Below are 24,938 nucleotides of genomic sequence, written 5' to 3'. Positions count from 1 at the left end.
GGTAATGGAACTTAAGGAAATTTTATAGGTCCAAGAGGTCTCTTGAATGATCAAAATCAATAAAACCTCACATTGTGGGAGGGTGAAATAAGGTGATTATATAAGCCTGGTGATAATATTCCATATGCAGGAAGCAGAAACATTTGGCTTTAGAGGAAAATATCTTTTTGTAAAGTAGTAAGGTCTTAATTAACATCTTCGAACCATTAACAATCAGATACCTGCCCATACAGTCTCAGTTGATCACTGGATTATGTTACTAAACTAAAGGTCTGCTACTCTGAAACAGCGTTATAGTTTAAACTGAAATCTTTATTACCGCAAATCATCTGTAAAATTCATTGTATCTCAATTATACTCAAAAACCACTTTGGTAAGAGATGTAAATGTAATTGGTTGTACACTACTTCACTACTGCACCTTCACTCGAGATCAGCTGTATATTCCCTGTGGTGAATGATAAGAGTTTTAACCCTCATATTTCCATATATTTAATTACAGAAACAGGTCTTTCTGTGAAGTATCAGTGACCTTATAATGCACTGTGTAAGACTCAGTCAACAACTAACAACATGTATGCATGAGCCAAAGGTAAAGATCAAAGGTGAACTATGAAGTGTGTGAAAGTGCAGGTTAAAACTGTAACAATTCACACATTGTTTGGGACATGTTGGTAGCTACTGTATGGTTATACTGCTTATATGAACAATTAATGTATGCATCTGGTTTCATTTAATAGCAGTGTTTTAGGAAATTAAGCAAGAGGCAAAAGAAATCTTAGGATTAAAATCTTAAGATAAAATAACCAAGCAATTGGCTTGGTGTGGTATAAACCTAATTACAGGCTCCTCACAAAGCTATGTAGCTGAGCTGCCAAGCCTAAGAACTAGAACAGATTCTAAAGGACTAGGGTCCAGCCCTAAGGCTGCCTTAATTCCAACCCTAAGGCTGCCTAAACTGCAGAAATACAATTAATTTAATCCTAGTCTAAATCACACTAATACTTAATGGGGTAATTCTACCCTTCCCCTCATCATAGCGTTCTGTTCTCACCAGTTCTAAGCGGCTCTAGTGATCTTGCAGTGTCAAATTGAATAAGCTCTGCTCACTGAACCCACCAAAACTATGTCTAAAACAAAAAAATCCTGATACCCAGTCAAGCAAGTTAGTTAAGTCATCATTCAGTTACACAACTGTTATTGCTGATGAAAGGCATACGGTGGGAAGAAGAATAAGACTGTCCTTAAGAGAAGCACACTTCTTGTTCTTCTTCAACTGATCATTAAATAACAGTATTCTTTCCTGTTATGAAAACACTATTGACTCAGATGTACCAGGAAAGCCTAATATCACTCTAGCATGAAAAATATCAGTGGCATAAGCTCCATTAGCAGAGGAGTAGGTTTGCAAAATAACCAGTACAGGTAGGTTAATGAAGATGTCTCTTCATATCCCACACCAACAACTCTGCGTATGCACAGACCATCATTTTAAAAGTGACTCTGTATCAGTAGAAGAAGCCACTTGTTAGGCCATTCAGGAGCAACAGATTGCCACAGTAGAGCCTGAAGCAGGTAAACTGTCTAAGCTTCTAGCAGGATGGTAAAACTTCCTAAATCATATACAAAACTTAAATATCGTATTTCTTGAATGTTATACTGCCTCTCTACTGTTATAATAAAAAAAAAATTGATTTAGTGAAAGCAGGTGGGTCAAAGCTATGAAACTGAGGCAGCAGAACAGGCATACTTGGCAGATAGATATGGAAGTGGAGAACTTGATTTAAGAGTTGGGATTTCTGCCCCACAGAGATAAAGGTCCAATAAGCCACCGAAATTTGGAAGGTGTCTAACTGTGACAAAGAGCTACAATACAGTGACATTAACAAAGACATAAGGCAACGCACGGTTACCTCCCAGCTTTCCCTCCCTTCCAAAGCCAGCCAGCTGCACTTGTTGAGGGGAGAAGCACAAAGTCATGTTCTACATTATGAATGTGGGTCATCCCTGGGGAAACAGCCCAAAGCTTTCCAGTTAATTCACTCCTGCTAAGGCACAGCATTAGCAAGGAGACAGAGATTTTCTCCAAATTATTAGAAAAGCCGGAAGAGTGCAAAGTAAGTGCATATGTCACATCCTTCCAAATTACCAGCACATACTTCCATGTTCAGAAACATCAATTCTGCAGAGGGACAGTATGATCTAAAGTAGCTGCAATGGATGATCATATATTCTGATCCACTTCTGAACTATGAAAAAATAGTTTTCTCGTATTTTCTTTACCATGTGCTGAGACATATTGGTTCAGAGGAATAATGGGAAGATGCGAGAAGAGAACTTAGAAACAGCGTAATACAGAATATTCCGCAACAAAAGCAGTCTCCCAGGAGTCTGCCATCTTAAAGTGATACATTCATGAATTACTAACACACCAATTCTACATGATTAAATACAACAGCTGGTTAAGAAGTTACAATTATTTTATATGTCTAAGGATATGAAATGAAAATATTTGTACTCAACAGAAACAAATTGCAAATAGGAAATTTTCAGTAGAACATAAACTGAAATTTAAGGACAGTGTAAGTATTAATGCTTTTATAACCCCCCAAAAGCCTTTTAATACATAAAATAGTTAAAAGCCTGGTATGTGCTGAATTGCCAGATCAATTTTTACAGTACATAGAAGCAAGAAAATTAATGGCTTGGGCCAACTGTCTTTGCTTATGATAGACAACTGCATCACAGCATAGAAAAGCATTGTGTCAGCTAGTATTACTTACTCACACATCTGTTATCATCTATCAGGATTCTATCCCCTCGACAAGAACAGTTCACTCGTCCGTCAGGAGTCAGAAGGCATAAATCATGACAACCTCCATTCATTTGTGCACAAGGAGATAACTCACCTGAAAAACAAATTATAAAAGATGGACTTTGTTTTATTAAATTTGCTTCAATGGCCAATGTCTTAGAGAGCAAAGATCACCAGATCTCAGATTCAGGGGCAATTGATTCAAGTGTTATCAGTCAGATGAAAATGTCAGCAGGCCTCAGATGCTAGCATACTAAAAATAAACAAATGGAGTTACCTTGAATCTAATAATTTTAAAAAACCCACAACATTCAAAACTGCTGATATTTGACAGGAAATTATTTAACTACTGTCAAATGAGCACAATGTTCATAGCAGAAAATGGCCATTCAATAATATTTATTTACTTGGTAATGAGGTTACATCCCACCTTTTCTTAACAGTTCCTACAACAAAAAGAACGTATGAAACACCATGAAATGTTTTAACTTGGTTAAAACTAATTAAAGTTATTGAAATGAATGATACTGGAATTACAAAAAAAGTGTATCTTGCTTTGTAACTTACAACTGTTAGTATCATTGGCAACAGCAATAATGCCCATTGGCTGATGCGGGATATCAGAACGAAGAACTTTTGTATCTCCTCCTGTATATTTACTGGAACGCAGAATAGCTCTCCTCACTCCATCTGACCAGAAGATATAATCATCATATACAGCCAGGCTGAGGAAGGTACCTGGTCCAGATTTGACAATTACCTAGAATACAGAAGAACAGAAGAGGACCATGAGAAGGAATGTTGTCTCTGAATAAGATGTTTTAACAGTGCAAACCGTAACTCACATCACTTGATAGTTTTAGACAAAACATTTAATTCTTCTATATTTACAACACCTGGAAAAATGAGATAACAGCACTTAAAATGTGTTAAAAGGATGCTACAAGGGTTAGCTTATAATTTCTTGATACGTCCAAACTTCAAAAATCCAGGAATCTGTTCTTTAAGTAAATGGTTTATTCAAATGTGCTTGTAAAAATACCTGCTCAGCACACTACCTGCTTAACGGCCTGAACAGAACAGAGAAAAACAGGTACTGTAGCACGCCTGAAAGTCTAAAAATTCAGAACCTTTATGAATCAAAGCCAGAAGCATGTTTCGGAACTGAAGAGCATTCACCACTACAATCACATTAGAAACTTGAACCCAAGACAATAAATGTCATGTGTTTTCCCATTAAAAAAAAAATCTCCTCAGTCACCATGCTAATTATCAGTTTAAAACCTAGAAAGAAAATATGAATTGCAGTTCACTATATGGTAGAGTTTGAATGAAAACTGCAGAAATACAATTAATTTAATCCTAGTCTAAATCACAGCTCCTGTAAAATATGTTCATGTATGTTTTGGGGTTTTTTTTATGTACCAGGTTTAAAAATTTAACATGTACAGTTTCTGCTCTTAAGAATATAACACATTTTTAATCAGTTCTCTAGTTGAAAATTTAATTTTGGCCGAATAGCAGAATTATTGGAAGGGGGTCATTATTTCTCCATTAGATTTTTTGAGATATAATGGAAATAAATAATATCTTGAACATATTTATTGCATTGTATTCTTCTTTGTTTCTCTGGGAAAATTAGTAAGTTGTGTATATATATGAAGTGGGAACCATCGTTCTGATCCAGGCTGGCAAAAAAACCCTGTATCTATATACCTGTCTGCTACTAGCATAGGGAAATTGGGATAAAAGCAGAAAAGTAATATTTTATGTTTTTTAATAACCCAACAGAAATCACTTTTTTAAAATCATCAATCCTCAATCTACATCTCTACTTAGGTCACCATGGTTTTCCATCTGCTTTCTGTCCTCTATCCTCTTTCCCAAATGACCTTTTGATAATAATGTGAGTTCATGGAAATCAACTTGAACTACAGAGGATAATTATCTGCATATACACAGCACATCTAATGAATTTGAGCTATTCATGCTGACTGCACACATGCACATAGGCTGCACTGTTCATGCAGAGCCAACTGGTACACTGTTTAGCCTCTTTGTAAGTGGATGCTGTGTATCAGTTTGGTTTTTTAAATGATGGAATGAGAAAGAAGTGGTAATGGTCAATCCCATACTTGATTAGAAAATAAAACAAACAAACAGAAACAAACAACAAAAGTCTGTCTCATCATATAAAGAATTCACCTAATATACAGGACATCCAAATTTAATCTTGTAGAATAAAAAAAAAATTCCCACCACAGGTATGCCTTGGAGATTAAGATGGTGCCCTAACGCTGCAGTATCCAATACCAAGTAATGCTTCAGTGGCAGTTTGCTCACACCTCTGCCACCTCCCTGCCCAGCGCCAGACAGTGAACAGCCTCCAGCACAGTGCCTTGCAAAATGCCTTTGGGAATGTCCTTGGACTGATTGGGTGCCAAACCACTCCCAAGGACTGTCCAGAAAGAGCATTAGATAGCACCGGCAAAGTTGCGGCATGTGAACATTTCAACAATTTGCTAACATAAATAATTGTATTCCAGTGCACAAGAGCATGCTTTGCCATGTTTAAATTCACTCTATACACATTACATATTTCTGCATATTTGTAAGAAGGTTTGACTGGCAAATCCTTTTCTCTTTTCCAGTTGTAAATGTCACAGGTGGACAACTTTTCTCTAACCAACCTTTTCTCAAAATTAAATGTATTGAAAGATAGATGGGAACGTATTAGTGGCAAAAAGACCTCTTCTGCAATTGTGCACATTTACTGTAAGACATTTTTCATAATACACTCTTAAAAGCCTGTGTTATTAATATTCAGATACATTTCATAAAAAATAAAAATCAATCACATATGTTTCTGAAAGGCCTGTACGAAATCCTGGCCACACGGATTTTGCAACCCCATATTTGTTCTCCATAATAATGTGAAACTGTCCCAGTTGGAAGGATTTTATTGTCACAACCAATGCCAAGGAAGGCACTACTCTGTTCAGCATTCTGTGTTCTGTAGCACTGTCATAATTTTTCTTAAAAATGTAACAAAGGAATGTAAATTCATTACAGAACTGATCATCGTTTTTCAGCCTTGGGAGATCTGGGATCTAAATGAAGGGTCACAAAAGCTAACATCCAGGAACATTTGTTCACTAATGCTCATAGCACTTCATTCACCAGGGTTTCCTCTAGTGTCAACAGCATTGTCCAAGGACACCGGTTTTATTTTAGCATCCAAAAGAAAGAGTTCCTATTTCTGCCAGCTTTTGGGCAACTTTACAGCCCGTTTCACATTCTAGTTTATAGAATAATGTAGAAAATGACTGATAAGTTTTTATTTTTTATTTTTAAATCTTGATAGCACTCCTGGATGATCAAAAGTAACTGAAAATGAAAGTTGTCTTTAAGTCTGTTCATCCTTTGGTTACCTGCCAAATCATGTTTAAGTCCTGAGGATTCAGTGTCAATCAAATATGCTTAGACTATGACCCTACCGAAATCCTCCTTGGGTGGCCTCATCTGGCTGGCCCAGGAGGAATAAACAGCACAAAAGGGTCTGCCCAGTACTTCCTGCTGCCTTTTTTCTTGCCGATTGCTGGTCTCTAACAAAAATAATGATGGAAGCTAACACAAGCACTTTGCAGGTTTATTCCTCTGGGTTATTGATAGTAATCTGATAAGCTTTGGGTCAAAGACATAAGAGAACTGCTGCAGTCTTTCAGGGAATGCACATACCCAAACACATAACACAGAGAAGAAAGCCAATGCACAATCAGGGATCACCATTCAACCATTAGAAAAATCGTATTTTCAAACTGTAAAAACTCCAAGATAATCAATTTATAGCAACTTGTATATAAAATTGATGGCTGGGTAGCAGCAAATGACCCAAAGCAGTGCTCCCACATATGAGAATACAGGCAAAAACCTCTTTACATATCCCATCTGGAAGCACAACACCAACACAAGCATAACGCCCAGTTAATCTGCAATTGTAAAACTGCAGTATACGCTGTCTGTTGTTCAATTAAGGTTGCATAAACTGTGCTGGAATTGGAGAGCCATTGTGTTTGCTGAATCAGAGGAAAAAAGGTCACAGTTCTGTAAAAAACTGAGCATCTATGTTACACAGAGTACCAAACATGGAATAACTTTTTAACATGTTCAGATAATACATAGGTAAAGAGAACTAGAAGCTGCATGATATAGATCACAATATCACAGAAATTTAACTCCCAAAGGCCACATTCATGCGTTCCCACAATCTGTTGCAGTACTGTATAAATGCTTAAGACCTTTTCTATGAAGGACAGAAATTGCCAAAAAATACGTTATGCCACTGAAAATCAGCAATAATAATTATGGTCATCAGAAATGTTTTTGGTCACAGAAGAAGGAAACGTGGTACTGAATGAATGTGCACACTTTGGAAAAAGCAATGCATTGCCATTCTGCATTACAAAGATCTGAACTGAACAGATTTTTTTTTTTTAACACTAATCATTTTTAAACAGCGTTTTTTAACAGTATGAATTAAGATGAATCATATAAAGACCCTGTCTTGATGTATTTTATCATAAGTTTAAATTGGTACCAAAAGTTGCAACAATATATGTTTAATTTTAAAACATTAAGGAAACCTGAACAAGACATCTCTATCATCCCTTCCACCTGAACCAGCGAAGTCAGACACATCCAATAGGACTTCATGTGCTTTAATACTGAATGATACTGACATTCAGTTGCAGCACGTACTTAGAGCTCCGAGTAACAGATGAAAAGTTTTCATTGCTTCCTATAAAGAGATAAGGAGACTGGGGGCTGGGGGAGGAAGTAGCAGGGCAATTTAATTTTAACTATATTTAATTTTTTAAGTTCTGGTTTTCAAGTTCTCCAGACAGTTTTGTTTTTTTTTTTTTTTTAAATATCTCTCTCTCTCTCTCTGCTCTAAATTTGAGGTATGTGTAGCAGTTTCTCCAGAAAAACGACTGAAAAAGGAGAGGAGCCAGTCAGGTAGACATGTCAGGTAGACAAGAATTTGTGCCAGAGTACTATAACTTGAATTATTTACATAAATCTCTTACTATATTGTCAGCAAGAATTAGATTCATAATAATTCTTACCATGACAATGTTTAACTTTTATAGAGATACATTTGTTGTTTTTTAAAGGTGAATGCATATAGTTAATGCATCAGCTTAAAATGAGAGCTGTTTTTAAGTATTTTAACTCTGTGAATGGCTTGTTGATAATACTTCTCTTTCAAAATACTTAATAAATGTACAGTGCAATTTAATAAGCTTTCAAAAGTTTATAAAGGCTCTTTACTCTTCTAAAGATATCTAAATTTACTTAGAGGCCCGTAACAGAATGACAAAGTTAGTATAGAAAATGACACTTAAAAAGATTAAAATTAATAACAATTTAAAGTCAATTAAAGCAGTATCAGTAATCTATAAATAAATAACATTTTAGATGAATATCAGAAAACTCAGTCTGACAGAAACAACTTATACAGAACACCACAGTAATCTAAAATTAGCTAATATATTTCATTCTTTCAAGTGGAAGACACAAAATAGTATGCCATATTTATTATTCAGTTATGAACACTGTTTTGAAAAGAGTATAAATAAGGCATCAATAAAAAAGACACTATGATACAGGGTAACCAGTTGCACAGCCAGGGGTAAAAATAAAATAATTTAAGTCATAACTTTTAGGTATTTGATCTAGCAACCTAAAAAAGATACACTTAGATCAGACTCCCTGTTTTGCTTGTTATTGATGTGGTTGCTTTAATAAAAAGCAAAAATACTATCTCTTGCTGTATAAACAAATCTATGAAACCTTGACTTGGAGTATCACAATTCTGCCCTTCCAACACTGTGGTGTTATTGGGACAAAAATCTTCTGTTAACTAGAAAAAAAAAAAAAACAATGGGGTTGTGTGGAAGTTAAAGACAGAAGAAGCAAGAATTTGGTACTAAAGAGGACACTTGAGAGTATACCATTTCCTCATTCCTGTTGCTGTAAAAGAAATTAAAATAATTTCCAGTCTAGTTTTACGTTGGGTTTTGTGGAAGAACAGTGACAATCACTGCTGTATGCTACTAAAATAATAATGCTTTTTGGTTTTGATATTAAATGTCACAATTATCCTCAATAAAAATGTTATTTTCATTGTCATATCTTTAATACATGGATTTTCTTTTCCTTTATACCTTCATAATACCTTGACTTGAAATCACATAGCAATGGATACAAAGGGCATATTAGAGTACCACGTTTACCAAGAACAGCAAGCTGCTGTTTCCATAGAATTGTCCGAGTGAGGTGTAACAAAATCAGAAGTGCTTCCTCTTCAAGAATTAATTTTTGTTTCTCCATGCTAGAAATGAATGTTTAAGACACTGAAAACCAAACTGCAATGCTAAATTTGCAGTGTTGCAGCTGCTACTTAGATTTGCAGTTCAGTTGAATAATATATTAAGCAACTGTTTATAACAGGCCTGCACTTTTCAGTGCCATTCAAATGGGAAGTATACATCTCTCTAAATTATGACTGTATTAACCACGTTCTTTGTAACTGCATGCATATGAATTACACAATATCTATTTTCAAGATCATAAATGGCAATTACAAACGTCAGCTAATGTTACATTTATGTCGGTCCCCTAAAATTTCGTGGGATCCTGAGGTTTTATAAATAATCTTATTCTCCAAAGCTTTAGAGATTATTTTTATCTTTTCATAAGTTACTTCTTTCAGTTAATTTCTACTAGGCTACTAACACTGGACATCAAGATATTTCAGCAAAAAGTCCCGAAACCCAGTGTTGGATCTGTGTCAACCAGCTACCTAGCTCACATGGATTAGAGGATTTTAGCATTAGATATTAGCATGACTTTACAGATCTACTTAAAGAAGGCACCACATCAATGTCAATAGAGTGAATTCCCTAGAAAAATGAGGAATTAAGCAGGGCGGATATTTCATTCCTCATATTGCTTCTGAACTTTTTCAGACAAACGTTAATGGGAAACACGAACATTTGGAAAGTTGAGAAACAACGATTCTTTTTGAGCAGATTTGTGAGAGAAAAGAATCAACAACAGAACTTTCCTGTTGCAACTAATACGTTTATATTGCTGAACAGAGCAAATCAAAAAATCCACAACTTCACTTCTAGTACCATTAATTTCCAAGATTATCCACACCATTCTAGCTGCTTTTCAAACACAGAAAGAATGAACTGATTAAAAAGCCTGGAACCTAACAACAAACTGTCATAACAGGGGAAACAGGAGAGGCAACACACGATGAACTTAAATGTCTAGGTGGTAAACTGTGCATGTTGTGCTAACAATAACAATTTTTACTAGCATTTCTTGTTTCTCTACTATTAATGCTTCTAGTGCTGTTTAACAATATCACAAGGAAGCAGTAGAAACTGATGAAAATTTCTCTATAGAGAGAGAGTAGGCTCAATTTTATTTTATTTCTAGACAACCATACAAGCTTATTAAAACATCTACCTTCCAATTGACATTATTTTCCTTTGGGTTAGTTTTCACATATGATTATTTATTAGTGTATAGAGAATACAGCAATGTCATTCTTCAACTCAGAATCATGTTCAGGACCTGCGTCTTTTTGTAACTGCTCATGTTCAGATCTTAGTGAGAATCTTTCCTAAGACTTTTTAGCACATTCTGACTTTAATGGGGTTAGACATTCTACATTTCCAAGTGTTAATATTTTGCGTGATTTATTTCTGTTCTGGCTACCTTGGCTGATCTCACTTCTATCCTGCCTCAGTGAGTTATTCAACACTTCTCAAGGTAATGTTGATGTCAACATGAATATCATCCAAGAGTTGACCAAAATTACTCTGCTCTCCTCAATCATACTTGTACTACAAATAAATATAATGACATGTCTGAAAAGTAATCTCAGATGTCAACCATAAAGACAAGTTTTTCATAAATGCACAGTCCAACCTTTAACTTCTATTTCTACATTTAGCAGTTTGAAGAACAGATCTGACAAAATTGTTACCGAAGACAACAAAAGTTGAACAGCAACTTTTGAACTTGCTTAATTGTTTAAATACAGATTTCCAACAGAATAAAGAGCATATATTCTAGAAATTGAAAGTTATAATTACTGGAAGGTTACAATTACATGAAGGTTATAATTACTGGAGACAGCTCTAAAACCATATTGATTTTAACAATCACACCTGTAGGCCCACAAAACTGTAATTGAGACCAAAACATTGCAACCTAGATGTTAGAAAATAACTACACTTTGGTTCACAGGAAATAAACTCTATTTCTAGATTCTTGATATGTAAAATGTTACAGAATACTCAACACTGAAAAAAAGGAAAAAAAAAAGTCAAAATAGCTCACAATTTATTGGAAAAGTAAACTGAAAAAAAACCCCAAACCCAAACCCCAGCTTCATTTGCTGTTGGCTCAGTCTCTGTTCATGAACAAAATGTTGTAATTAAAGCACTAAGCAGCTAAAACCAGCTGTGGCCAAATTACTAAATCCAACTAAGGGAAGAAGGAAAAATGGAAGAAAAAGGGGATGGGATTGTGAAAGAAACAATTGCCAATTTTGTTTTTTAAAACAGGAAGATCTTACAGAGCAAAACAAGCAATATTTAAAAAAACCTTGCATATCTTCTAAGTAATAAAAAGGAACAAAAGTAACAAAAAAATTATTCCAAACGTGAAAGACTACTCCAGCAACCAAATACTAGTATTAAAATATCAGCTTAACACAAAATCAATAAACTCTTACAATCCACTTAAAAGAGTCAATTCAATACTGCTGAATTATTTTCTACCCATTCATTGTACTAGATTACTGTGGTGAGTAGAGTGAAGAAAGAAGCTGGAATAAAAGTCATTACATTACATTAGCATTTCATGTTCTACTTTACAATTTCTACCTTTGGTAACATAACTGAAACTAGAAAGCAATGAAGCAGAGATAGTGAGGAAAAGGGTAATCCGTTTAAACTATTTTTGGTGTTAACGGTTAGTGGCAGGAACTTGCTGAAACACCCTAAAGAATCTCAGATCACCAGAACATTGGAACAATTATTACTTGTATTATTCTAATATTACAGAGGCCAGAGACCTCGTCAAGTTGGAAAGCATATGAACGAAGAAAAACAATTGCCCTGGAAATATTATTTCACCAGATCAATAATACAATTTCATGGTTGGATTCTGGCATTCTTCTATCAGTAATAATGCATCTACGTGGTGATGAGCAACTCTGCTGAAGCACTGCTAGTGAGGCCAGTACAGTTTAAATGCAGATTTGAATGAAGCAGCCTGGTGGGTTTTGTTCTGGTATGACAATCCCCATATAACTAATGCAGGAAAAGTGCCTTCAGAACCCAGGAAACACAAACAACTCTGTTTCAAAGTTCATGGCATGTGAGAACTCGGATCAGTATTTTTGACAACAGAGTTAGTCGATTCTCCCTAAACAGGTATTGGTGTAGGACAACCAATAGTAGTATAGCTTTGTATATGTAACACAATAGAGCTCCCAAAAAAGCCTTCAGAAGAGCATGATGGACTCAACTTGCTTTCAGGAGCTTTTTTTGTTTACTGTAATCGGAAGGAGAGTTAAATGACAGAAAGTCAAACCAAGAGACAATATACTAGGAAAGTTAGAAGCTTCAACATTCAACAGCTGAGAAAACGGAATGATCAGTCTGTCTTGCTGATAGAAACTGAAATCCAGAGGTCTGGTAAAAAAGTAGGATTTAGTAATGGTTTCTGCAACTACGTTACATCAGCTCCCATTTCACATGCGTGATGCATATTTTGTTACACCAGACAAAGTTAAACTGTTTCCATGTAACCTACTAATTACCTTGTACTTAACTGACGGCATATTCAAAATCTTAAGTAAAACAGGATCAGGAAATTAAAACTAAACATAATAGCAAAATAGAAAAGAAACAGCAGTATAAGACAGATGTATACATCAGAAAGTGGAAATGCAGCCAAAATGAACAGGAAAAAAAAAAATTAATTCTAACTGAAGAAAGTGTAAGAAAATGAGAATTCCTGTTGAACTAGAAGAGGAACAAAAGAACATCCAATCTAGAAAGAGATACTTTCAAAGAAAACAACTGAAGAAAGCATAGAAGATAAAGGAAATTATTTTTAGAATTATTTACTATTGATGATCTAAATGAGATCTTTTTCTCTTTTCCCTAATAAATGTGACAAAAATAGTAGTGACACAGACAAATAACTTAGTAGATAGAAATGGTAGCAAAGCAAATCACTGGAAAAAAATGGTATGCATATAAGTATTTATGTACATCCTTAAGCTCCAGGAACTTAAGAATAAGTGTCTGAATTTGCAATAAATTTGCAGGCAAACACAATGAAGTATTAGCACAAGTTCCTACTTGTGAAAGAAAGAAAAGTTGCACGAGGCCTTTAACTAGGCATTTTTAATTGCCCAATGAACTTTACTTCAAGACAGGATTAACTTACAATTATAATAATGTAGATGGATAATATAAAAAAAAAAATCTAGCATACTGTCATTCTTCAAAATGACAACAAAACAGAAGATAAAGGACAGAAAATCAAGAAGAGGATGATGCAGGATATTAGGACTTTCAAATTGTGATCAAAGTCCTACAAAGAAAATATTTGAGAATGTTGACAAGTATGAGAAAACCAGATAATTGCCTCTATCTGTATTTCCTATACCTGCATTTTAAGATGCCAACAAGTCCCTCAAGATTCCATTTGAAAAATACCTTAATGTGGCAGACAGCAAACTGAGGAACTTTCCAGATACATAATTATTTAAATTAGTCAGGAAAAAGAACATATAAGAATGGATATATTTTAGTAGAACGGAGGAATGAGGCAGGATTTAAGAAAAACAACAAATGGCAGAAACTAAGCAAAGATCCTTTGAACTAGTTATATCCTTTTGTAATTTAAGTAGGAACTCCAAGATCATTGCATCAAAGCCAATGAAAACTTTTGATCGTTTATATTTAGTAGCGTAAGAGATAGAATAATAATTCTGCAAATGCTATTGAGCTGCTATATATGGTTACATATAGATGTGTTACATGTACATCTGGAGCATCATGTGCTGTTCTGTTCTATTATCTGACAAAAGATGCAGGATATACAGATCTAAATCATATAAATAATCTCTGAAAGTATAACCCAAATTTAAATTAAAAGTAAGTACAGATATTGTATAACATTTAGAATCAAGATATAATTGAAGTATAAAACCCAAGGGTTAATATGAAAGAAGGACAGTGTAATTCCATTTTTATCTTCCAAGTGACAAAACAACACGAAACAAAGAAAACCACCGAACTGCCTTCTGTGTGTTATTCTCAAAAAAAGGTAGATTCACTGAGGAAAAAAAAAAAAACCCAGAAAGTCAATCCATTTTCACAGCAGATATATAGTCAGAGATTGTATACTTTAGAATCCATATAGCTTTGGTCTGTCCGGTTTCTGACAGTTGCTACATCTGAAAACATGAGTGAGCTGTGGTTAACTGATACAAGTGAAAACAAAAAGAGAAAGGAAATGACACAAAACCATGCCTAGTCACTTCTGTTCTACTCTTGCAAGCTTGGCGCTCTCAGTTTGCTCTGATAAGGAATTTTATCTAACCAAAGTATGTGGAACAACTTCTTCATAAGATTACAGAAACACATGTAATTCTCATTTAAGATCTAGAAAGATTTCAAAGCTTTTATGTAGTATATGAAGGATTTTTTTTTTTTTTTTACATTAATAGATATGAAAGCGAGCTGATGTACCAAACATTATCTTGTAGAGCTGGGAATTGAAAATACAAGCCAGAACATGCCCTTCATTTATTTTATCATGTACTTTGGGAGGTACAAAATTTCCAAAAGGAAGACTTCATGAAATACGAGAAATGTAGAGCAACAAAATTGTGAGCACATATCAACTGCCTTCAGCATGTTCAAAGTAAAAGGTCTACTTGAGCTGAAACTAATAGAGCACTCCAGGACCGAAATGTATTATGGTAAGATAGCAGTGGAGTGTGGCTGAATATCTCTGAAAATAGGAAAGAAAAAAAAAAATAGATTTGTAGAGTAAACCCCAAACATTACACAAAAAAAAAAGTCTAGTGCATTCAGAAAAGTTTGGCAGTGGAAGAAAAATTATAATAATCGTCCTATGTAAAGCAAAACATTCCTCTACCTCTTCTACTGAAGTTCTACTTTTTTTTCAAGCTGATAGATCATTTAGGACAGTGATGCTTCAGAATCAATACCAATGCAAATAGATTTTGTGGTAAGGGTCTGCATCTCCAGAAGGTCATCCAGAAACTGGAATGCATTGAGTAAACAGAGCATTACTTGTAGTTTAGAAGTGTTTTCAGTTTTAAGTCTAACGTATAACTAATGCTAGGAGAAACTTAGGCAACTAATGATCTTTCTGTATCGTTCTGATTTTAAAGATGTTAGCAAATGCAAACAGACTTACAATTAATATGTTTAGGATTTTTCTTTTACTTACATATCTTTGTGATCCATCATATTCACACCTCTCAATTTTTCCCAAGCTGCCATCTGAAAAGTAAAGTTTCTCCGCCCTATGATCAATAGTAAGTCCATTTGGTGTCAGGATATCTGTACTAATGATAACCTGTGCATTTTTGCCTGCGAGGGTAGATCTCATGATGCTTGGGAGCTGCTCATTCCAGTTAGTCCAAAACATTAAGCTGTATTAAAATCAAAATAACAAACAAAACCATAAGATACATTTTATAATTTAATTCTCTATGAAATGAGCAACAGAAAAAACATATGCCTTCATAGACAATTGTGAATGACATCTATAAGTAATTATGACAACCAGTGGTGAATAAGAAAATGTGATAGCCAACATCCTATAAATTATAGCAGTTTCCTAGTTCATTAACTTGTATACGAGTACAGATTTTTTTTTTTCTCTTCCCAGGTCTGTTCAATTCAGATCATGTCTTTAGCCTATAGATAGATATAAACTGTTTCACAGCACAAACTTAATTCTGCTCATGTGTATGTTCATAATTTCCAATGGTGAAATTAATCTGCCGATTTTCCCATATTAGAACTGTGATACAGATAAAGGACTGGTATGCAGAAGGTTGATAATGGGGCCTTAATATGCTCTAAAGGAGGCACAATCAGCCCCTTGCTACTGTTAAATAGTGGTGGACAAAATGTTATGGAATGAGCTGTGGATGTAACTTATACACTAATCAGAAGTTGCCTATCCTCTCATTGCAATCTCCATAAGAATTTACCTGGTTTATTTATGCTACCTAGATAAATTGCATTTTACCATGCAGCGTAAACTCTTGATTTGCATAAACTGTACGTGGAGTCACACGTGGAAATGACCTCCTTGATTACTCATGGAGTCAACTTCATACGTTCAGCTATCACAAATTAAAAATAGAATATAATAAGGCAGAAATGTAGCCTAGCCTCCCCAAAGGCGAGACAGTTACAAGAAGCAGAAAAAGCAGGTAGCCTTTCTTCCAGAACTAACAGAGAAGATTAAAGTAACTCAAATTTGTAAAACACGTACTAGCAAGAAGCTTCTAGAAGTAGAAATATAAACCCTTCTATTATCTTACTAGGAAACACAGTTGTCTTGAGAGTGGCAGGAAGGGAACTAAATTAGACTTCTTTCCAGGATGTTGTCCACAGCGCCATAAATGTACACCTCTTGTTATATAAATTTATACAACACTAATCTTTGTGATAAACACACGGGCCTACCAGTTTGTCACACAAGAAATTCAGATTCCTGTTTGTAAATGCTTGAATTAATTTTGTTTTTATTTAAGCAATGAGAGTAACATGTCTAACAAAAAAAATTAGTAAACTGATTGCTCTTGATAATTTGCAATTAACTCACTTTTTAAAAAAACAGCCTGAAATTTTTAACATTCCATGAAAATGTAATGATTATTTGATCTGAAACATAAAAAGATATAAAATGTTGGCTCTTAATTTTTGAGATTGCTTTAAAAATTAATATTAACATTTGACTCCTAAATTAAGAAATCTACTTCACCTTCATGAGGTGCAGCAGTATTGGTTGACTGTGAAAGAAAGAAGTGCTGCTGTGTCCTTGACATTAGGCAAAAATCTACACTAAAAAAGATATAATACATACTTTTGACATTCATCTAGAGCTAACACGTGTGGATGATCATCTTCAGACATTGTTATTACTGCTTCCCGGTTGAAAGCTCCTCGACGTCTCTGGTCAACAGTGTGTCTCGTGATTGAGGATGTGGTTGAACTGGTCCAATAGAGAGTATCCCAAGCTCTATGATACGCAAGTCCTTCCACTGACCCCACATCTGGAAGACATGGTTAGAGACAGAGCAAATAAAACTCCTTCTAACAAGATGTTTGTTCTCCTTTTTTGTCAAATTGATCTTGCAGAATCACAGGGTTCAGCTGTTTCAGCCAGTTGGCTGTCAATTCTTTTATCATCTCACCTGCTTATTTTTTTATTGGAATCAAAGTCTTATTATTTTTTCCTAAATTAAAATAAAAAAAACAGAGAGCAAGATCACTATTAATAGCCCTGTACTATATTTGTCAATTCTAACACTTATTAAATTAATATTTTTACTACAGTGCCCCAAGATAATATGTTAGAAATAATAAGCATTTATTGAAGACAGCAATAACTTAGACACAACTTCAAACATCATTTAAGCCAAGTCTTGGGCATGTTTTCACTAATTACATGTATTATTAACATTATCTTTCGACGTATTTCCTAACACAGATACACATTACGTTAATAGGGATCAAAGTGTCCTCTTTTAATTAACTGTACAGGCTTTTTTAAAACACCTGAAAAATACTGAAAAAAGTCCAACTCTGAAGGTCTCAGCATCATTTTAATAAGCCACAATACCACACTCACTCATTCTACATAAAAAACTGTGAGCTAGAAACAAAAGCAAATATTAATAAGCAGCTAAAACATATGTTTAACATCCAGACAAGATAAATTGTGTTTGACTCCAATATATAAAAGTGACAGACTGTGAGAAATAGGAGTAATTATTTCCTACCATTATTTTTTAATTACTACAGAAATGTATGTTGATTACTTCACTTATTATTTTGTTAGAAGCAAATAATTTTAGATCAGAAGGTTCATGCAGCTTATTAATGAACTACAGAAGGCAAAAATCTAGAAATTTGATAAGGATTACATTATGCTGGTTATTACAATTTACATTCGACTTGCTGGAAGATGTAATTTCTAGCATGCAATTCATATACACAGAACAGAAAGTCCCCAAATAAGTTTGATCACACTGAAAGTGCTAACACTAAATCCAAACTATGGGGCACATAATTATTTATCAGTTTTTTATATTTCTCTTTCTAAAGAATCTTCTGACTACATTTACATGACATATCTGTAGAGAATTGTCAATGACTTGTCTTAAGAAAGGCTAGTAAAAATAAGTTAGATGACACTCCTTAAAGGGAGGTGAATATATGTAAAAAGGGCTTTCCTACTTATGAAGGTGAATTTATGAAAAAATATATATTAAGCTCACTTACAAGTAACTCAAAAAAGTGACTGAGTTTAACTTTAAAAACAGCATTGAAGGCAACTTGAAAATTACAAAAAATTCTTTAGACCATAGCAAAGATGACCCTTTAGATAAGAACTCTGGCTTTCAAAAAGATGAACGGGTTACAAGCATTCTTTCTTTAAATGCAATATTTAGTTGCCTTATTAATTTATTTTGAATTTTAAGCATCAAAAACATATTGAGATATAACAAAGGTTTTATTTTTTGTTTCAGAAATCACCGACTGACATCAAAGACAATCAGTTCTTTCAAACGTCATGGCAGAGATGTGCAAACACCTACTGAAGTATTTTAAAACCAGTTAAAACATGCCTGAATGCAGGCTTATTATCAGCTATGGTTTATGCTGCTTCTGGGTATGTCTGTCTACACTATGAACTGAGAAAGCCAGTTGCTTCTTTCTTGGGTCTTCCATCCCTGAGCACCCACACCACATGCACGTTACTTTATACCAGGGCAACCTTCTGGAACGAAACAACTAATTCCTTCTGAGATGTAACCCAGGTATTCTTCTGGCAAAAATTTGCTACTCTTTCCGGGGAAAAAAACCTCCTTTGGGAGTATAAACAAGACCACATCAGGTTTTGTTCCTTTTGCCTACAGAGACCTCCCAAACACTAAAATCTCTGTATCTCAAACACACTGTAACTTTCTCACACCATGCTTCAGAACATGCAAAAAATATCCTTGACATCGTATCAAATATCACTCTTAGGACTGACATACAGCCAGCACACAATTTTAGGCAGCATGAGCCAGAAGAAATCTTAAAATTAATGGTATTATCTCAGAGCCAGAGGAACGCATCATAGGATTCAAAGGAAACCTGGACTGCCCAAACCATCCTAGAGGCACCAGGCCAAGTACTGCATACATGAACCACCCTGCTCCCTGGTCTGGGCCCAGGGATCACTCCCGGGACAGAAATCTATGGAGTTTAGATATGAGCTCTGATACACTTCTAACTTAACGTACTAATTTCCATTAAAATGATATGCCGAATCCCAAAATTTACCATTACTTATAATTCTCTGAAGTAAACTAACGCTCTTAGATGTAATTTGGACAGTGCTCTTAAATACATTATTTAACTCTTACGCCTCCCTGTGTGGAGTCAGGAGTTGGTCTCAATGATTCTCATGGGTCCCTTCCAGCTCGGGATATTCTGTGATTCTATTAAAAAATGACAGAAGATGTATTGACATTTTCTGACCAATTCTACACTTTATTTGTAATGAACAAACCATCAGAGAATTTACTGCACTATTTTTACCTTTCATACCTGTGAATGTTGAGTGTTTCCTCATCTTTATTACGGAAATTTTTAGAAAAATGAAATCAAGTCTTTGTCTTGTGGTTAAAGACCTAGCCATTAGGAGGTGAGGATTTAACTCAGATTTGCTACAAATCCTGCTCATTTGAAAGATCACTGTGAGAAAAAAAAAATTCCCTCATGTAATGTCTTGAATTTCTATCAACTTTAGCTTTGTTCCTTGTTTGAATCTGTCAAGAAATTTGAAAGCAAATTGTTTATACAACACAGCCTAAAATTCTTCTGTAGTAGACAAAAGATAATGCTGTTGTTCCTGCCACAGCTAGATGTGAGGAGCTAAATCACAACTAGAATGATGAAAGTGCTCTTCAAATACAAGATGTGTAGGTTTACTTGTAATTTCTATGCTTAAGAGAAGAACTCAATTCTACAGAAATCAGAAGTTATAGGTTCACGTTCTTAAACTGGGCCAACATATCACACTGCAACTCCATATCAAGGTCAGTAAGTGGTGACAGAAGAAAGTTTAATTCAACATTACTATTTATAAATGGTAATTTCTAAATTCTTAGACAACAGAGTCATGGAAAGTTATGCCATATCCGAAGAAAAACAAACTTTTAGCATACAGATGAAAAATGTGTCTTTTTCTTGTTTTAATAAAATGTCTAAAATATGCAGTTTTAAAAAAACCTTGCCACATATACATATGTTCTGAGTGGAGTAGAACTAAAACAAAGCAATCAGTAAGAGCAGCAACAACTTTAAAAGAAAATAAAGAAGCTAAGATCAAAAAACCCAAGAAATCTCTACCATAATGGGAATTCCTAAGAAAATCTGAAAATAACCCAGCAACAGAATCAGGCTGTGAAACCTGTCTGAAATCAAATCTGTGATATCCAGTTAAGGAAATGTTTTATCACAAATAAAACTTCGGTAACTGCTTGATGTATATATGCTTTTTAAAGAACGAGAAAAGGCTCCTGATCAGATATCACATCTTCAAGCAAATTAAATCTGAAACTATCAAAAAAGTTCAGGTGTCAAGCCTGTGGATGATAATGGCTTTGCAAACACTACAAACATAAAAATTCAGAGTAAAAAAGTGGTTTTTTTTTAAAGAAAAAAAAATCAGAGGAATTCAATTGACTTGATGTAAGACAAGAAAAAAACACTAATAAAATATAAAACTGTCTGCTGCAAACACATACCAAGCACATTTGTTTAGCCCCACCAAAAGTATAAATTCTGAATGATTTATACCAAGCACTCTCTTATTTGCCAATAAGCTTTAGTTTTATCGTGTTCCTTACTTATGGAATGGAGAACGTCACCAATACAGACAATAATTTAATACTTTTAGAAACCTGTAAGGTGGTTTTAAAGTCACTGGCATAAGGCCTAGAGAGTAGGTGCTAAAGCAATCCAAGATTTAGATAAATTCTTACAATGGAAAATACAACTCACTTTGTTCTTACTAGCATGTAGTATGAGCTGGATGAAGTATCATCAGTACACTACTCAGGTCATTCTTCACTGTAGTAAGTTGCCAGTGCTAATACAGTATTTTTTGAGTTTATATTGTTTCAGGGTTAAAATAAACTTCTTGTTTTAGAGGTTAGTCAAGAATCCCAAAATTCATATAAATCCTTTTATACCAATCATAAAACAGGTTCCAATTGACGATAGAAATGGACCTAGAAATGGTCCTCTAGCCACTTTCAGGTGGTTCCCTAAAACCAAAACCTTCTAGCAACTTCATATTGCCAAAGACAGGACACTGGAGAAACTTCCAAGGCAACTGCATTCTAGTGTTATATCATTACCAGTTTGCACTGTTATTATTTTATACTTATTTTTTTCCACACTTCCTTAATGGATATTCCAGAGCACTTTTTTTTAAAAAAAAAGTTAATTTATCATAAGATATTCAGTTACTTTAAAATATATTAAAAGTATGTACTCATCCTATCTGGTGCTACAATTGTGGGATTCAGTCCTAAAATCTACTGACAGGATGAAAATTAGCAATTTGTTTATTCTCAGCTTCATATTTTTACAGCATCACATAATATTCTGAATTAGTAAAGCATAAAGAAAGTGGCAATGAAAAGAAACACATTTGTTTCACTGACATACTGAATTAAAACACTGATGGCATTAGATGCCTACAGCACTGATTAAATTTATTCTAGCCATGAAGCAACAGTTTATGATTTTCACATGAATAGCATACTTAAATGAAAGGAACATTAATACAATATGATATTAATATACAAATACTCACATTATTCACCTGCCACTGACATTCTGAATTAAATCAGTAATGGGGTGTATAACTGATTAAATATCTACACAAGAGAATGCAACAGTTTATGATTTACAAAGGCAATGGTAGAGTGATCATATCATTACGTTGCCAAATGCTATCTATCACTTTTACTGAACTTAACGAAGATGGATTGCATCCCACAGATGAGATGCAGCCTATAAATACTGTCATGCTGATCTTCATCTGACTTTCCCGGGCAACAGACAAGCAACAAATCAATAACTGAAGAACTCAGATTAGAGCTCCCTCATTATTGCAAACGGAAAATAAATAATAAATCCAATAGTTGTTGCCACTGTCTTTTGGTAATCTATATACTATTTCTCAGTTTCCTAGATTTTTATCTCCTATCTTCTACTTTTAAAATTCTCTAGAAAATTTACAGTAAAAATTTTTCCAGTTACCTTTTTCCTTTAATTGCTTATTTTTACCAACTCCTTTTCTTTAGCAAAGTGGTAAAGTAAGAACAACTGTCAACATCACTTTTTTTTTTTAATAGGGAAAGGCCATCAAAGTAGTAAAATTGAGCATAAACAGCACTTCGGTATCAGAAGTTTGGTGAAGGCTATAATGCTCAGTACTTGACATTAAACACCTGCTTGATCTTTATTCATTCTCTGAACTGGCTTTCACAATTTACCTTTCAGGATAGAGCCTGTCAATTGTTATACTGTAGACTGGTCACGGGAGATGCTACTGCCTTCTGTCAATCTGTCTGTGTAAGTTTATGGTGGTAGATAACAGGTGGTCACCATTCGATCTGAGGTGAAAATAATACCTCACAAGCAATAAAGCACCTGAAGAAAAGGTTTTATAGTTCACATATCTAACTGACTGCACAATTAGAACTTTAAAGAAACCTTTACCATTCTACTTTGCTCTTCAAGTAGCCATAAAGACGGAAGTCTTTCTGCTAAACAAAAATTCTAAAACAATAGTAAGTTGTAATAAAAAAAAAAAAGCAAGATGATTTCCATTTGTCCCAAAAATTAGAGGGTGATGTAATTTCTTGATTGCTTCTGCCAGTCACATGTAAAACAAGGCCATCATATATTCTATTATATCAGGAATATTAACTAACAAATATGGCATAAACAACTCTGAACTGTAATAACCAATTATTTCATTGACTTATTTAGCCTAAGTTTTACAGAGCATGCAAAGTTTGCTAAAATTACACCATAAATCAGCAAACATCTATAATTTTTATGTATCTCCAAAATAAAAAACCTTGCTACACCTTATTACACATTAAAATTTATTATATATAGTAAGATAGCATAAACAAAGGCATTGGGTTCTTCAGGGCAACAACTAGCTTAAGTTCAAGAGACGATAAACACGTCCACGGATGTAACCTTATTATTCCTTCAAACTTACTGGGGTAGCCAGTACTGGAAAGAATGAACATTTGTTGGGAATAATCTAAAGGGAAAGAAAATAATTTTAGAATCTAGAAGAAGAAAAAAAACCAACTTCATTTTTGTAGAAAGTGAAGTACTGAAATCTCCCATCTTCTAAAGTGTTTGTGTTTTCCTAATGACAATTAAAAATTCAGTCTGTCTGCAAATAAAAATGAAAATACAAGTACTGGATAATTGCTCAAGAAACACTTCTAATACATTCAGGAAAAATAAACTACCAGGTAAATATTTTTCTATATTTATAACATTGCTTTAGTCTATATCAATGAAATAAAATAGTGTATGTAATTCCTGTGTCTGTGAAATAAGCACAGTGTGAAAGGCAGACAGATGCCTGAGTAGTAGGATATTTCATAAGTTCACTGGTGGACTATAAAGTCTATACAAAACACGTGATGAGACTATTCAGAGTAGGAAATTTAGCATGAAAAAGACCACGAACCTAACCTGCAGTTGATGACTTTAATGATACTTATATGAACTAACCAACCAACTGAACAGCATATAATAGATGGATAATACCTCTGTGCAATGAAGTGCATTAGATATCGATTCAATGAACTAGTGGTACAACACTGGTAAAGCCCAGTTTGGAGCTAGGCAAGCCACATCTGCACCTTTGGGCAAAGCTGGACCTCTAAGAGCAGGTGACCTGTCAACACTTGGTGAATACCTGTGTGCTCACTAATACAAGCTTAAACTTAACAAACTGGCGATGATGTAAATAGGACAGAGATACCAGAAGGAAAAGCCGATCCTGAAAGGTTCAGTCAGCAAGTCAAACAGTGTTTCTGGAACATTTTGTTTGTTTAATTTCATTATGGAGTCTGACAGAAATATGTTATTCACTCTAACAAGCATTTTCAGTTATTCAGACAGACCTCTGTAAAAGTTTTACACCAAGACATAGGTAATGAATAGGAGCATTTTAAATTTTAGATTATTTAAATTTTTTTTTGTCCCCTATCAACACTGGTGGTTTTTCTTCATTTAGTTACATAGTTCAGTTCACCTCTGGATCAAACAGATGATCTCAGAAACTTACAATGAGAGAACAGAAACACCACCACTAACGTTTTGGTCACCTTTCCCTGAATATACATGGAACAAGTAATCAACTCTCTAAAATGAGAAAAAAGCGATTTTGAAAACAGTAAGCATGTTCCAGGACTATGCTTATATACGGTTTCTTTTTGGCTCCCAGTTAACAGTATTTTAAAAACACACTAATCAAGCCACAGTATATAGTATCATCATAATTTGCTGTGATTGTCAGCTTTTAAAAATCAAGACTGGTTTATGTTACTAAATACAATTATGTATTTAATTCTGTGCCTATGTACTTGTGTACCGTAATATTTCTACAAAGAATGACATAGACTTTTTATCATGAGGGAAAAA

The 24,938-nt window shown here is 34.4% G+C and overlaps 1 protein-coding gene across 1 annotated transcript in view; it reads right to left on the bottom strand.

The window, feature by feature from the left end:
- Positions 1-24,938, bottom strand: part of LRP1B (LDL receptor related protein 1B) — a gene marked incomplete at its 3' end in the record, with an annotated part of 741,532 nt that overhangs the window by 149,471 nt on the left and 567,123 nt on the right. Inside the window, exons 42-45 of the mRNA XM_082001234.1 lie at positions 17,053-17,242; positions 15,400-15,604; positions 3,382-3,574; positions 2,783-2,908 (exon numbers count right to left, since the gene is read on the bottom strand). Of these exons, the coding sequence (XP_081857360.1) occupies positions 2,783-2,908; positions 3,382-3,574; positions 15,400-15,604; positions 17,053-17,242 (714 nt within the window). The remainder of the gene's footprint in view (positions 1-2,782; positions 2,909-3,381; positions 3,575-15,399; positions 15,605-17,052; positions 17,243-24,938) is intronic.

Source organism: Phaethon aethereus (assembly GCF_964289735.1).
Source record: "Phaethon aethereus genome assembly, chromosome: 6".
Lineage (NCBI taxonomy): Eukaryota > Metazoa > Chordata > Aves > Phaethontiformes > Phaethontidae > Phaethon > Phaethon aethereus.
The sequence above is the reverse complement of the archived record's forward strand: the minus strand, read 5'-3'. Positions and strand labels throughout refer to the sequence as shown.